This window comes from Triticum dicoccoides, chromosome 3A, assembly GCF_002162155.2.
Source record: "Triticum dicoccoides isolate Atlit2015 ecotype Zavitan chromosome 3A, WEW_v2.0, whole genome shotgun sequence".
In the NCBI taxonomy this organism is placed as follows: domain Eukaryota; kingdom Viridiplantae; phylum Streptophyta; class Magnoliopsida; order Poales; family Poaceae; genus Triticum; species Triticum dicoccoides.
The window spans coordinates 661000109-661015820 of record NC_041384.1 but is presented as its reverse complement, the minus strand read 5'-3'; the positions used below and the strand labels follow the sequence as shown (position 1 = coordinate 661015820).

At 58.8% G+C, this 15712-nt stretch overlaps 1 protein-coding gene across 1 annotated transcript; it reads right to left on the bottom strand.

Annotated features, from left to right (window-relative positions):
* Positions 1-1324: 1324 nt before the first annotated feature.
* Positions 1325-2023, bottom strand: LOC119272797 (RING-H2 finger protein ATL78-like). The gene has a single exon (XM_037554184.1). It carries the CDS (start codon positions 2021-2023, stop codon positions 1325-1327), a length of 699 nt encoding a protein of 232 aa, XP_037410081.1.
* Between the last annotated feature and the right edge of the window lie 13689 nt (positions 2024-15712).

Sequence of the window (15712 nt, the reverse complement as noted above, 5' to 3'; positions counted from 1 at the left end):
TCTGTGAAAGGAGGAAGAAGACCGGGGATCCCATGGTGGGCTGGGCCAGAATAGGAGCTGGGCCGGCTCTGCTGCAGGTAAGAAGCCCAGGTAAAAACTTTCTCTCTCTTTCCTTCATTATAGTTTCTGTTTTCTATTTCTGACATTTGTTTTAATTTGGTTTTTGAACCAAACTAATTTTTCTGCTTCTGACAATTTTTGTAGGGACTAAATGGATTATTCCAAAGCCCCTCAACAATTATCAGAATTATTGGACATATAGTTAATATATCACATATATAAATCCAATGCAAATAATTATTGGATTAACTCAAATGCTCAAAATAAATATTTCTGTGACTCCAAAAATATTGGTTTGAATTTACCTCTTGCCAATATTTTTATAGCTTAACAGGAACATTTTCTTGGGTTTATTTGAAGCAATTTTTAATGTTGATCATTTTTAGAAATGATTTCTGAGGCTTTCCACTTTTCCCAATTCAACTTTCATGAATTTAAACATGATGCAAGAAGATTGATGCAAGGACAAGCAGTGACTAGCTAGGGATGTGACAGGCAGGGATGCTCTAGGGAGCTCGGTGGAGGCCTCTGGTGGCGGTAGAAAGGAGGGAGGAGGCTCGACTTGCTCTAATTTGAGCGCGCCGAGGTAGCGGCCGTGGCGGAAATGGGATAGCAGGGGGCCTCTTGGAGCTCAGTGGAGAGGCTGGGGAGGAAGCTAGGAGGAAGGTGAGGCTGATGGTGAGGTCGGGAGGCTTTGGGGCCGGCTTAAATAGCTGGGGCGACAACGCCGTGGCCGTGGACTGCCATCTAGTCGTGGCCACGGCTCTGGCGTAACCGTGTACGTGTGCGCTCGCAAGCGGGCTTGGACGGCAACGTGAGAGAGTCAGAAGAGTCCTAGAGGAGCAGGGAGGGTCAGACGTGGGAGGGGCGAAGTCTGATAGGCCACAGTGCCGCGGTCGGGGCTGCCGTGGCGCGAGGAGGGAGAAAGAGGAGGGAGAGAGGTTCCAGGGTGACCGAACATACTCTGGATCAGAATAGGAAGAAAGTACTACGTGCTTGCTAATTTCTACAAATTGCAAGTCCTCATTATGATTCACTTTATGGGGAGAAATCTCTGACAAAGAAGGGATAACTGGATGAAATATGACGACTACCTTACAATCTTTCAATGAACATAATAGATAAATGACTAAATCCCTAACAAAGAAGGGAATAACTGACAGAAATATTGACGATGATCTTGCAATCTTTGATATTTGAAAAAAAGGAGACTGGATACTGCTGTTCTACTCAACCTTGAACTGTACGTCTCATGAGTGCCCTACTACAGAACAAGAAACTCAGGCAGGGCACAGATCCTCACATCGCGGCGGCAAATCGGGCATGTCGTCGCCTTGCAGATCCACCTAAAAATGCACTGGCGGTGGAACACGTGCGGGCACCTCGGCGGCTGCACGACGGGCTCTCCCTCAAGTCCCTCCAAGCAGATCGGGCAGTTCTCGGGCTTATCACTGCTGCCCAACTCCCCCTCCCTACACGCCATCAGGAGAGCCTTCTCATCATGTATGAACTGTCGGTCCACCTCCATGACGAAGCAAAAGGTGAAGCCGTGGGTGGCGTTGTCACCGCACGCCGCGCGGACGATCTGCGGCACCACGTTCGAGGGTACGACATCGTCCAACTCGTCGTCAGTGAGGCGGAGCACCCAGAGCTGGGGCATTCTCGCCAGCATCCTGCGGAGCGCCCAGCGGCAGGCACCGTCACTCTGGAGCATGGAAAGGTTTCTGACACCGAACTTCATGAAGCAACCGTTGCTTGCCCCGATATATGGTTGGTATATCACGGGCGGGGGCTGGCCGCTTCCGTGGAACACGAGGGACCGCTTCACATAGCACCTCACAGACACCGCAAATTGGCACTCAACGTCGGCGGGCCCGGGATCAATGGAGAACCACCTTGCGGTCGCCTCGACCCTGCGCATGACTAATAGGCCAGTGGTGGTGGCGGCGGCGTGATTCGACATCGCCGTCACTAGTTCACTACACTGGCTAGCAACCCGGGATCTGGAGTGACAAAGGTGCAGATGCTTGCGGATGGCGGTGTCGCTATTTATAGTCGACGGCCAGGCGGTGTGCGCGCGTACCGTGGCTACCAATCGAAGAGGCTTTGCGTGGGACATTCGAATTCTTGTTTGGAAAGGAATGCGATGCAAATATTTTTCTCCATTCCATGCGGGAAATATGAATTCTTTTTAGGAAACGAACGCGATGCAAATGTTTTTAGGAAATGAACGCGATGCAAATGTTTTCCTTTTTAGGAAACGAACGCGATGCAAATGTTTTCCTTTTTAGGAAATGAATGTGATGCAAATTTCCGTTTGACACGGAAAGGGTAAGAAGTAAAATGATTCTTTTTAGGAAATGAACGTGATGCAAATCTTCCGTTTGACACAGAAAGGGTAGGAAGTAAAATGATTATTTTCAAGAAATGAACATGATGCAAATCTTCCGTTTGACACAGAAAGGGCAGGAAGTAAAATGATTCTTTTAGGAAATGAACATGATGCAAATCTTCAGTTTGACACGGAAATGGTAGGAAGTAAAATGATTCTTTTTCAGAAACGAACGCCATACAATTCTATTTCTCCGTTTCAGGCCTTGCCTCGCCTTAAGCACTAGTTAATTTTTTTATGGGTACGTTAAATGTGGGCTAGCCGGAGACGCAGCTGCATGACATTCTTTGGGCCATCCATGATAGAAAAAATCATGATAAAAGTAAGGGCGAGGAAAATATCGGGGAGTTCCCGGTTATAGTGGGTGGTCGGGGCCGAGCGATATGTGTTTCTCTCGTACATATGCGCGTGTGTGTGAGGCATTGCGCTCTAACTGAACCCGAGCGAGGCGTTGGACTCTAACTGAACCCGAGTGATTGCAATGCAGGCTACGCGTTACTGATCCTGAGCGATCGATCGATGGCTGTTAACTGAACCCGATTGATCGATTCCTTCGCTACTGCTGCTAACTGAAGCCGATCAAACCTGCTGCCTTTTGATGAACAGTGAGCGTTGTTGGGGGGGTGGATGAACAGTTCCCGGTGGGGTTGGATGAATAGGACCCCGTGGTAGTAGAGGCCGTTGCCGCTGGATGAACAGGACCCCGTGTGTGGAGGGCTAGATGATCAGGACCTCGTGGAGGGTTGGTTGAACAGTAGCCGGTGGAGGGCTGGATGAACAGTAGCCCATGGAGGGGTGGTTGAACAGGACCCCATGGAGAGGGCTGGTTGAACAGTAGCCGGTGGAGGAGCGGTAGATGCTGGATGAACAGGAGCCCATGGATGAACAGTCGCAGGTGGAGGCTGGAGGAGGTCGATGGTGGATAAACAGTAGCCCGTGGAGGCCGGAGGAGGTCGACGGTGGAGATGAAAAGTATCTCGTGGAGTCCCATTTTGCGGTACGCCACACCCCTCCCGATGAACATGTCGGAGTAAATAGCCATGGGTAGCCTAGCCGGCTTCCCCTGGCCCTTTTGAAAAAATTACGAGCCCGTCCGGCTCTCAAGAATCCAAGACATGGGGCCGCCTTCCCCTTGCTGGCTGTCACCCAGGCCGGCTTTCGGAAGACGGCCCGACTTTAGCCCTCATGAAGAAAGCCATGGGAGGGCTGACTTCGAGAAGCCGGTCGAGAGAAGGCCGACTCCAAGAAGCCGGCTCCCATAAAGCGGTCGAGACCATACCCTCAAAGTTTGCATCCACCTAGCGGCGATGTGACGGGGTGTGGCTACAGTGAAGCCTGCCACCCCCGAATCCCGGAGCACGCCTGGCACAGTGCGCCGTACGGAGTGGGCATGACCCGTCCGGCGCGGCACTATTGCCATGTTGACCCCGATGTCACCCACGACGGGCCGCCAACACGGACCATGGGCGGTGGGCCCCTTTGGGCAGAGAGACGCCCGAAGGCGGCCAGGCCTCCCCCAGTCGGCCCGAGATGGGGCCGGCTCCCCGCAGCCGGCTCGCTTCCCCCCTCGAAGGAGGCGCCCCAGTAAAGAGACAAGACGCGGTAAGGCTACAGCGATCGCCCGCCGGACGGCGGCACTGTAGCCACGCTTACCTCGACGAAGCCCTCGTCATCAGGTTGAGGCAACAGTAACCAGCCACCGACAAGACCCTTGGCAGTGGGGCCTGCCTGTTGCCAAGGAGTTGGCAGCCGGCGGGACCCACCAGCCGGCGGGCCCCAGCAGTCGGCGCAGAAGCCGGCAAGTGTAGACACAGACGGCTGGGCCCCACGCCCAGCCGGATTACCATTGTACCCCCGGGGGGTAGGCCTATATAAACCCCCCGGGACGCCCATGCAAAGGGTTGGACCCCGAGCTAGTTTTAGACACCACACAAGGAGAAGAAGCAAGCTAGCCGTGCCCTTCTTCCTCCTCCCACCGAACAGCTCAAGGAGCATTGTGTAGCTACTTGTCCATCTAGTGATCATGCGAAGACCCCGCAGAGCAGCAGTAGGGGTGTTATCTCCACGGAGAGCCCCGAAGCTGGGTAAGATTCACCGGCGTGCATGTCTTCACCTCATCCTATTTCCAGGCACCGGCGACGTCTTACTGGCTCCCACAATGATAAGCCACCCGTTGGCATATGTCGCACCTACCACCCGACATTTGGCGCCCACCATGGGGCTAGGTGCACCGTCGTCCGGAGACCTGTTCTGGACGGGAACCCTCTTCCTCCCAGCGAGCGTAGCCAGCCCGGCACGCCCGATGGCGCTTGCCACGACGCGCTGCAAGGCGTCACCAGCATCTGCGCGGCGAGCAGCCTCGCCAATCTCCTCGACAAAACCCTCATCTCCGACGAGCTCGCCTCCGATGCGGGCACCGACCACCTCGCCAACCTCCTCGGCCAGCTCCATGTCTCCAGCGAGCCCGCTGTGGATCTGGAGTCGGTTGGCTCCACCGATCCGATGCCTGTCGATTCCGACACGGCCTCGTTCGACACCTTCCCCACCAACGTCATGATCTACAACGACCCGCTTCCCTGAGCCGATGGCTGTGACGCTGTCACCACCGAGGTGATGGTCATCGGCCACGATGGCGCTGCTGACGAGAGCGCCCACGACGCCCCACACGCGGCGGTCCACCACTTGTCCATCCCCCTTCCGGCCGACGCCGACGCTGAAGCACTAGAGGCTCGCCGCCTCGCCCTCCTCGCGGAAGGCCGGAAATTGGTTTCCATGAGACGCCTCGCTGAGGCCCACCGACGCGAGGCCGACCGCGCCGCCTTTGGCACGCCGCCCCCAGGCGGGCCCAGCCGGGTCGGCGTTGTCAGACAGCGCGGCGCTGTCGTTGCCGACACGTTAGGAGTCGACCGCCCAGTCTACGCCACTCCACTCGAGAACCTGCGCGCCTCCCAGGCGGCCGTAGACGAGCTAGACGGACTGGGGGCCGAAGAACTCCCCCACATGACCCGGCGCATCCAGCAACTGATTGACGCGGCTGCACGGCGGCATGAAGCCGACGCCGCGTGGGAAGCCCTCCCCCGCGCCGAGATCACGGCGCGACGTCCCCGACACCGACTACGAGCAACGCCCGCGTGCGGCGCGAGAAAGAGTCGGCGGCCAGCCGAAGCCGGACCCGAATCTCCATCGAGCGAGACGCGGACGGCCATCCCCGAGCCATGGAATGGCGCGACAACCCGCCTCCGCCTCAACCCCGTGGAGAGAGATATCCCACCCCGCCGTCAGTGGCGCACCCGACTCTCAGCGGCCGACTAGGTTGCCACGAAGGAGTCGGCGAGAATGACGCCCGCCATCGGATCGACCGCCTGGCGCGATCCCTAGCGCTGGAAGAAGAAGACGATGTCGGTCCGCCTTGCTTCAGCCGCCACATCCGCGACGAGCCCTTCCCCAAAGGGTTCTCGCTCCCAAGAGACACGCCCAAGTACAACGGCTCCGTGAAGCCGGAAGATTGGCTGATCGACTACTCCACAGCGGTTAGCATAGCCAACGGCAACCGACGCGTTGCTGTTAAGTACGTGCCCCTCATGCTGCAAGGCATGGCGCGGACCTGGCTCAACAGCCTCAAACCACGCAGCATCAACAGCTGGCTAGACTTCACAGAAGCCTTCGTCCGCAACTTCACCAGCACCTACAAGCGGGCCCCAAGCCCAGGCAGCTCTCCCCGTGCGTACAGGGCCCAGCCGAGTCCACTCGCGACTACCTCACGCGTTGGGCCGAGCTCCGCAACTCTTGCGAAGGGGTGCACGAGGTGCAAGCCATAGAATACTTCACAGCCGGGTGCCGAGAAGGCACCCTCCTCAAGCACAAGCTTCTCTGTGACGAGCCGACTACCCTCGACGAGCTTCTGGACATAGCGGACAAGTACGCCACCGCCGACTCCTCAATGAAGACCGAGCTCCGGGTAGACGCGTCCAGAAAAGTACTCAACCCGGCGCCCAAGACGCCTGCTGGGGATTCCGGCTGATGCCCACACTCGAACGACCACAAGTGCAAGGGCCGCGCGCCCCCTCCCGCCAGCCAGCAGGTGGCCACAGTTGAAGACGTGCTGCCTGAAGGGCGACCCACGCCCAAGAAGCCCAAGGGCGGCCGGCCGGCTTGGCAGCCGGCTTTCTCCTACGAGCAAACTCTCGACGCGCCGTGCAAGTTCCACAGCGGCGCGAAGCCGTCCAACCACACAACTCGGAAGTGCCATTGGCTCACCCGAATCTCCAAAGGCGAAGGGCTCGCACCGCCTCCGCCTGCCGGCCCGCCGCCTCCAGCCGCTCGGCCCGCAGTCGGAGCCGTGCACGACGAATTCCCCGACGAGCAAGCAACCTACATCGTCTTTACAAGCCAACTCGAAGACCGGCACGACAAACGCCGAGAGCACCAGGAAGTCAGCGTGGTCGCTGCCAACCCCGCCGGACACATGCATTGGTCAGAAAAACCCATCATCTGGAGCCGGGCCGACCATTCATAGGTGATGCCGTCTCCCGGCTCTTATGCGTTGGTCCTGGAAGCCACCCTCGTGACGAACAGACGCGCTGCCCGCTTCTCCCGCGTGCTGATAGACGGCGGGAGCAGCATCAACATCTTGTACCGTGACACCCTGGAGAAGCTAAACGTCAAGACAAAGCAACTCATGCCTACTCGGATAGTGTTCCATGGCATCGTACCCGGCCTGTCCTGCGCCCCCATTGGCAAGATCAAGATTGATGTACTTTTTGGGGACAAGGAGCATTTCCGCCGGGAAGCGATCTGGTTTGAAGTGGTGGACCTGGAGAGCCCTTACCATGCATTGCTTGGCCGACCTGCCTTGGCCAAATTCATGGCAGTCCCCCACTATGCATACCTCAAGATGAAGATACCAAGCACAAAAGGCGTCATCACCGTAGCCGGCGATTACAAGAAGTCCTCTGAGTGCACAGCAGCCAGCAGCCGGCTGACCGAGTCCCTTGTGATTGCCGAAGAAAAGAAGATGTTGGACCGAGTCGTGGCCATAGCCGGCAAGCAGTCGGCCGTGTCCCCCGATCCCAAGGAGCATGATGCTCAAGGATCTTTCCAGTCGGCCAAGGAGATGAAGAAGATACCTCTTGACCCCGAGCACCCAGAGAGGTTCGCCGTCATCGGGGCAAACCTAAACAGCAAATAGGAAGGCGAGCTCGCCGATTTCCTCCGTGAGAATCAGGACGTCTTTGCATGGTCCCCCAAGGACATGCCGGGTGTTCCGAAGGAATTCGCCGAGCACAAACTACACGTTCGAAAAGACGCGAAACCAGTCAAGCAGCCCCTCCGCCGACTTTCAGAGGAAAAGAGAAGGATTGTAGGGGAGGAGATAGCCCGGCTTCTGGCAGCCAGCTTCATTATGGAAGTCTTCTTTCCAGAGTGGCTTGCCAACCCGGTCCTCGTGTTAAAGAAGAACAACAAGTGGTGCATGTGTATAGACTAGACAAGCCTCAACAAGGCCTGCCCTAAAGATCCCTTTGCCCTGCCGAGGATAGACCAAGTGATAGACTCCATGGCCGGATGCGAGCTGTTGAGTTTCTTGGATGCTTACTCAGGATATCACCAGATAAAGCTAGATCCGGACGACCGCCTGAAGACCGCCTTCATCACGCCATTTGGAGCCTTCTGCTACCTGACTATGACATTCGGCTTAAGAAATGCCGGTGCCACTTTTCAGCGTTGCATGCAGAAGTGCCTCCTCAAGCAACTCAGCAGAAACGCTCACGTCTACGTGGACGACATTGTGGTGAAGACGGAGAAGCGCGGCACCTTGCTGGAAGACCTCAAAGAAACGTTTGAGAACCTACGCCGGTTCCAAATCAAGCTCAACCCCGAGAAATGCGTGTTCGGAGTGCCGGCCGGCCAGCTCCTAGGCTTCCTGGTCTCCGAACGCGGCATCGAATGCAACCCGGTGAAGATCAAGGCCATCGAGAGAATGGCGATCCCCACCAAGCTTCGAGACATCCAAAAGTTCACCGGATGCTTGGCCTCCTTGAACCGCTTCATCACCCGGCTCGGAGAGAAAGCTCTCCCCCTCTACCGCCTCATGAAGAAGAGCACTCACTTCGAGTGGAACGACCAGGCCGACCAAGCTTTTCACGAGCTGAAGAAGATGCTGGCCACGCCGCCCGTCCTAGCGGCGCCGACTGAGAAAGAGCCTATGCTCCTTTACATTGCCGCAACCAGCCGGGTGGTCAGCACCGTCATCGTAGTCCAACGCCCAGAAGAAGGCCGAGCCCAGTCGGTCCAGAGGCCGGTGTATTATTTGAGCGAGGTGATGTTCGCTTCAAAGCAGAACTACCCGCACTACCAGAAGATGTGTTACGGCGTGTACTTCACCGCCAAGAAGCTGAAACCCTACTTTCAAGAGCATCCCGTCACGGTCGTATGCACCGCCCCGCTGGCCAAGATAATAGGTAGCCAGGACGCATCCGGCCGGGTGGCGAAATGGGCCATCGAGCTGGCCCCTTACACAATCTTCTACCAGCCCCGCACTGCCATCAAGTCCCAAGCACTGGCCGACTTTCTCGTCGACTGGGCCGAGACCCAGTACCTGCCGCCGGCTCCCGACTCCACCCATTGGCGCATGCACTTTGACGGGTCCAAGATGCGCACCGGCTTGGGAGCCGGCGTCGTCCTTACCTCTCCCAAAGGCGACGAGCTCAGATACACGCTGCAAATTCACTTTGCCGCCTCCAACAACGTGGCCGAGTACGAGGCGCTCATACACGGGCTCCGGGTTGCCAAAGAACTCGGCATTCGCCGGATCCTATGTTATGGCGACTCGGACTTGGTGGTCCAGCAATCATCCGGCGACTTGGATGCTATGGACGCAAATATGGCAAGCTACCGCTTCCTGGTTCAACAACTCAGCGGATACTTTGAAGGATGCGAGTTCCTCCACGTACCGCGAGCCGACAACGAGCCAGCCGATGCCCTGGCTCGAATAGGCTCCACTCGGCAAGCAATACCAACCGGCGTCGCTCTACAACACCTCCTCAAGCCGTCCATCAAGCCGTCTCCAGAGTCCGATTCCATCTTCGTACCGCCTGACCCCGACGCGGCCGGGTCCGGCTCGAAGAACCAAGCAGGCGACCCCGGGACTTCAGTAGTCGACCCGGGGACTTCGGCAACCGGCTCGGGGACTGCCACACCCGGCTCGGGGACTGCAGTAGCCGGCCCGGGGACTGCACCAACACAACAGCCGGCGGCCGACTCCAGCATTTCACCACCCAGCCCGCCCACCCTGGTGACAGTAGCCACATTGGCAGTAGGAGAAGTCGCGGCTCCGTCATGGGCTCAGTCCATCCTCAACTTCCTAGTAAACCAAGATCTGCCGGCTGACGAAACAGAGGCAAGACAAGTCCAACGTCGAGACGGAGCATACACAATCGTCAACAGAGAACTCGTCAAGTGCAGTGTCACTGGAGTCCTCCAACGGTGCATCGGGCAAGAGAAGGGCATTGCAATCCTCAGAGACATTCACCAAGGAGAATGCGGCCACCATGCGGCTTCAAGATCACTCGTCGCCAAAGCTTTCCGCCATGGTTTCTTCTGGCCGACTGCTTTGGATGACGCCAAAGAATTAGTTAAATATTGCAAAGGGTGCCAACTCTTCAGCTCCAAGCAACACATGCCGGCTTCGGAACTCAAGACCATTCCCCTCACCTGGCCCTTCGCCGTTTGGGGACTGGACATGGTGGGCCCATTCAAGACGGCACGCGGCGGCATGACGCATTTGCTTGTCGTCGTGGACAAATTCACCAAGTGGATTGAGGCAAAGCCGATCAAGAAGCTGAATGGGCCGACTGCTGTGACATTCATCGCAGACATAACAACTCGGTACGGCGTGCCACACAGCATCATCACCGACAATGGCACGAATTTTGCCAAAGGAGCCTTGGCACGTTTCTGCGCAGCCCAAGGTATCCAGCTGGACTTAGCGTCCGTCGCCCATCCGCAGTCAAAGGACCAGGTCGAGCGAGCCAACGGCCTCATCCTCTCCGGCATCAAGCCCTGACTGGTCGTGCCACTGGAGCGTTCAGCCGGCTGTTGGCTCGATGAGATGCCGGCTGTCCTCTGGAGTCTGCGCACTACCCCAAACAAGTCAACCGGCTTCACTCCTTTCTTCCTCGTGTATGGTACCGAGGCGATCATCCCAACCGACATCGAGTTCGACTCGCCTCGAGTAACCATGTACACGGAGGCGGAGGCCAAGGAAGCACGAGAAGACGGCGTCGACCTGCTGGAAGAAGGCCGGCTGTTAGCCCTCAGCCGGTCTGCCATCTACCAGCAGGGTTTGCGCCGCTACCACAATCGGAAGGTCAGGCCAAGATCTTTCCAAGAGGGCGATCTTGTGCTCCGGCTGATCTAGCGAACAGCCGGCCAACACAAGCTCTCAGCCCCTTGGGAGGGCCCCTTCATCATCAGCAGAGCTCTAGGTAATGACTCCTACTACCTAATCGACGCGCAGAAGCCGAAGGCACGAAAGAGAGACGACTCCGGCAAGGAGTCGGAACGACCATGGAACACCAACCTCCTTCGAAGATTTTACAGTTGAAATGCAGTATGTATCACGCTAACTTTTGTACTAAATACGAGACAATAGGCCCCCCGAGGAGGGTTCGGGGACTGCCATCTTTTATCTATGAATGAAAAGTATCATGCTTATGACCTTGTCATTTCATTTACTTGTTCCGTCCGGTACCGGGTTCGACTAGTCGGCCCGGGGACTGGCCGACTGGAGTTATATTAGAAGTCCTACCCGCGGTCAGACAAGTAGTGTGCCGACACCCAGGCTTAGCTCTTGCCAAAGTCGCAGTTCGAAGAACCGGCTGTCCGGCTGGCAAGAGTCAAAAGCAGGAAAGGATGCCCACACGAAAAATGGCCAGGGACCAATGGACTAATATAACGAAAGCCGGTTTGCCGCCTACCACCGACCGACTACCAAAGTAGCCGGCCGGCCGGTTTCCATTCACTTCACTTCAATCCAAGAAAGCTCGAGTACTTGCCTCCCCAAAGAGGGAAGGCGACAAAGGAAAAAGCCTAAGGATGAAAAAGCATACGCGAATGGAAACCAAACATGCACATGATAATATTTACATAAAAGACCTCCAAGAGGCCAGCATTCAACATAGTTTGGATACACCCCAAGTGGGTGGAACTGCGAAAGCTTAATAAAGATTGTTCAAAAGGCAACAAGTAGGAAAAATAAGGACGGCAGGTCAAGCAGGCGGAGCGACCGACGAGCCGGGCTGGTCGGCGGAGACGGTTGTGCCGGCTGAAGGAGTGGCCGGCTGGCGAACCTCGGCTTGATCACCGCCTCCCGCAGAGGGCGCGCTTCCACGCGCCTCGTTGCTGGAGGCACGGTCAGCCTGAGGCCGGCCGGTTGTTCCACTAGCCGGCTCGACGTCTTCACCGTCCCCTTCTTCGTCATCCTCACCCTCGTCGCTGGAGGCGTTCTCCTCTACCGAGTCCTCGCCCACCGCCGGGTTCAGCCCGAACCACTCCTCCGGCTGGGCAACACCGTCATCATTGATTTCAGGTGCAAAAACGCTGATGTCAGTGCACTCGGCGATCGTCGAAGCACGCTGGGCGATAGCCGGCCGCACCTCCCCCAGCTCCGCGTCGGCCTCCAGCCGCCAAGTGCGCAGCTGGTCCAGGTTCAGCCCTGGGTACCAAGCTCGAACGAACTCCAACGCCCGCCCGGCTCCAAGGCGGGCCGCCAACGCCTTCCAAGCTTCAAAGCGACCGACTGCGACCTCCAGCTAGTCGGCAGTCTGGCTTGGGGTGCGGGGGATCATCTCGCCGGGCCAGAGGGCGGCCAACACCTGCGCCCCGGCACGTTGGAGCCGGCGAAGCATCCGGTGAGCCGGCTGCAGCCGCGCTTGGACAGCCAAGAGCTGCTCCTCAAGCGTCCGATTCGCGTCCGGCGCGATGTTGACCCCCGCCTGACGGAGCGCCTCGCGATGGGCCTCGATGGTTTGGGCGGCGAAGGCGGAGTAGCCGGGAAAGTAGTCTGCACAAGAAAATAGGCAGCAACACAAGTCAGGACAAAAACCAGGCGGCAAGGGGCAGGAGAGGAGCGAGGAAGGCGGCTTACCGTCGATCAAGTCCTCGATGTGGCCGAAGCCTTCATCCAGCGCTCGCCGGGTCTCAGCCCAGCTCGCCGCCTCGGTCTCAAACTCTGCCTTCAGGGCGGCCTCGCTATCCTGCGCTTTCTGCAGGGCCGCCTTGTGGCTCTCCTCTTGGACAGCCAGCTTCTTGGCCAGGCGGTCATGCTCCTGGACCAAGGCAGCGTACTCAGCATCCTTGGTACGAAGGGCAGCCTGCACTTCGCCGAGCTCCCTCCTCAAGTCGGCGTTGGCCCCTGAAAGCACAAAAAAAAGAGAAAAAACCCAATAAGGAAAAAGTCGTCAAGGAAGATCGGACCCGACTGCTCAGCAGTCGGCCCGAATCTCGGGGACTACACCCAGTGGGTGCACTGACGCGCCCCCACAGGAGACAGACAAGATCAAGCACTTACTTCGGCTGTTGGCCAGGTCGTCGGTCTTCCGACCCAACTCCTGAGCCTGGGAGTTGAAGGCGGCAGCATGGGAGTTATGATATTCCTGGAAGTTCAGACAGGAAGCAAAAATAAGGTAGTCGTCAAGAAAGATCCGACCCGACTGCTCAGCAGTCGGCCCGAATCTCGGGGACTACACCCAGTGGGTGCGCTGACGCGCCCCCACGGAAGAAATCAAGAAACCAAAGCGGCCAAGAATGAAAGACTCACCCGGATGGCGGCCCGCGTCGACAGGAACTCCTGGGTGTACTGCTGCAGCAGGGCGGCCTGAGCTTGAAGCCGGCTCCGGACCTCTTGAGCCGCCACATTCAGCTCGCCAGTCCCCCCGCTGGGAGTCCACTCGGACGTGGCGGTGCTGGCCGCCTCCAGAGCCTCCGCCGACTGGCCGGCGCCCGCAACTCGGCGCGACTCCGGTGGAGCGGCGCCTCCCCCTGCGCGCCGACGCGTCACCGGCTGCGCCTCAAAGCCGGCTCCGTCCTCCGGCTCACCCCCGGCCGGCTCCTCGGGCGCCGCTGACGATTGGCCGCCTTGGCCCGCTCCGGTTGGCGCTGCCGGAGGCGCTCTCCCCGTGAAGACCACGAGGTCCTCCCTCCTCTCCATCAGCGGCGGGTCTTGGACGATTTCCTCCGCTAGGGGCAATGGGGTGTCAGGGGCCACGACTCGGAGGGGAATGGCGAGCAGCGGAGGCCGGTTACGCGAACCCTCCGCCTTCATTTCCGCGGTCGCCGCCTCCTCCTGGGCCTTGGCTGCCACATCGGCCTGCTCCCTCGCCGCCTGGGCGGCAGCTTTTTCCGCCGCCTCACGCTCCTCCTGCGCCTCATGGGCGTTCCGCTCTGTGGCCTCCCTGAGGTCGGCGTCGGGGTCCACGCGGCGGGAGCCTGAAGACCCTCCAGTCGGCCCAACTATGGAGCCGCCCGGACCCCGCTCAAGGGAAAGCGGCGCCCTGTCCAGCGAGCGGGAAAAGGTTAGGAAGAATGTTCGAACAGGAGAGAACGATGAAGAGCTTGCGACCAGGCAATCGACGACTTACGCTGAGACCGCCTGAGGCTACTTCACCGCCTTGCGGAAGCGGGCCGCTTTCGCGGCCGCCTCATCTCGTTTGGTTGCCGCGGTGGAGGCTTTGGACTTCTTCGGCCGACTGCCGAAGAGGATTGACGCGGCCCGGCGCTTCTGTGCGCCGCCGCCGGCAGCCGGCGCGGTGGACGAGCCCGCGCCCTGATGGTTGGCCGCCGGCTGACGACGTGGGGCGACTTCGGCTTCGACATCATCCGGCCAGTCCTCGAAGCTGGCGGTAAGCCCTGTGCCTCCGGGCTCGGTGTCGTCCCCCACGACGGCGTCTTCCATGGCGGCCGCCCCCAAATCCGGTCGTCGATGTCATCCACCGTGCGGTCGGGGACGTACTGGCATTCAACCCCTGCTGCCCCGGTCGTCGGCGGAAGAAGGGGGTTCTGCTAAGAAGAACCGACCGATCAGAAGCCGGCCACCATAAAGCCGGCTACCAACAAAAAGAAGAAAGAGAGGAAAGCTTACCATGGGCGGAGGGTTGGCGCGAGAATACGGCACCTTGCCGTATCACCAGTCCTCAGCGAGCTTGCAATTGGAGATATGATTTACCATGTACGACACCTCCGCGTGAGGCATCTCCCTGGTGCTCAGCCGGCTTGGGTCGAAGCGGCCGCTCATCTGACACATCATGTGGGGCCGGCTTTGGAGAGGAAGTATCCGGCGCTCCACGAAGGCGGCCACCAAGTCGGCCCCGCTCAGGCCTTCCGACTGGATCATCACCCGGAGCCGGGAGACGGCGGCGTTCCCGGCCTGAGACAGTGACCTGGACCGGAAACTCCATGAGGGCTGCTCCCAGCCGGCGGGCCGGCGGGCCGGCTACGTAAGCCGGTAGATTGACGTGGTCTCCTTGCTGGGCGACGTTCTTCACGTAGAAGTACGACTTCTGCCAGATCTTCACCGACTGGATCAGGGGGATGGACGGGAACGGGTTGTTCTCGCCCGACCTCCTCATGGCGATGAAGGCCCCGCAGGGGGCGGGCACGCCTGCGACGACGGTGCCGAGTTTGCTCTGGAAGAATTCCCCCCAGAGCTCCAGCGTGGGGAGCAGCCCCAAGAAACCTTCACAGAGAGAGACGAAAGTCGACAGCAGCATCACCGCGTTGGGTGTGAGGTGATGTGGCTGAAGATTGTAGAACTTCAGGAAGGAGCGCAGGAATCCGCTCGCCGGAAGGCCGAAGCCGCGCAGGAAGTGCGAGCGGAAGACGACCCGCTCGCCCTCCTCCGGTGCCGGCGAGATCTCCATCTCTGGCGCCAGGCGGACCCGCACGAGGTTGGCGTTGGGCAGGCGCCGAGTCTGGCGGAGGAAGTCAACATGGTCCTCATGGACGTTGGAGCCATCCCACGAGCTCGACAGCGCCATGGGAGCAAGACGATGTGGCGGCGCGGCGGCGCTGAGATGGGAGGCTGCGGCGGCAACGAGAGGAAGAAAGGAGGACGAGAAGGGGTGGAGCGAGAGAGAGCATGCGAACCTCTGTCTCTCCCCCTCCTCCCCTACTTATAAGCTCGCGTGGCGGAGCCGAGGAGGCGCGGCGTGGGGAAACGTGGGGATCAATCGTGCCCACTCCCCCACGTCCCGCATTTCTTGCGCC

What these genes read in the sequence shown, in the direction of transcription:
- LOC119272797 (XM_037554184.1), bottom strand. Translation starts at nt 2,023, where the DNA reads ATGTCGAATCACGCCGCCGCCACCACCACTGGCCTATTAGTCATGCGC.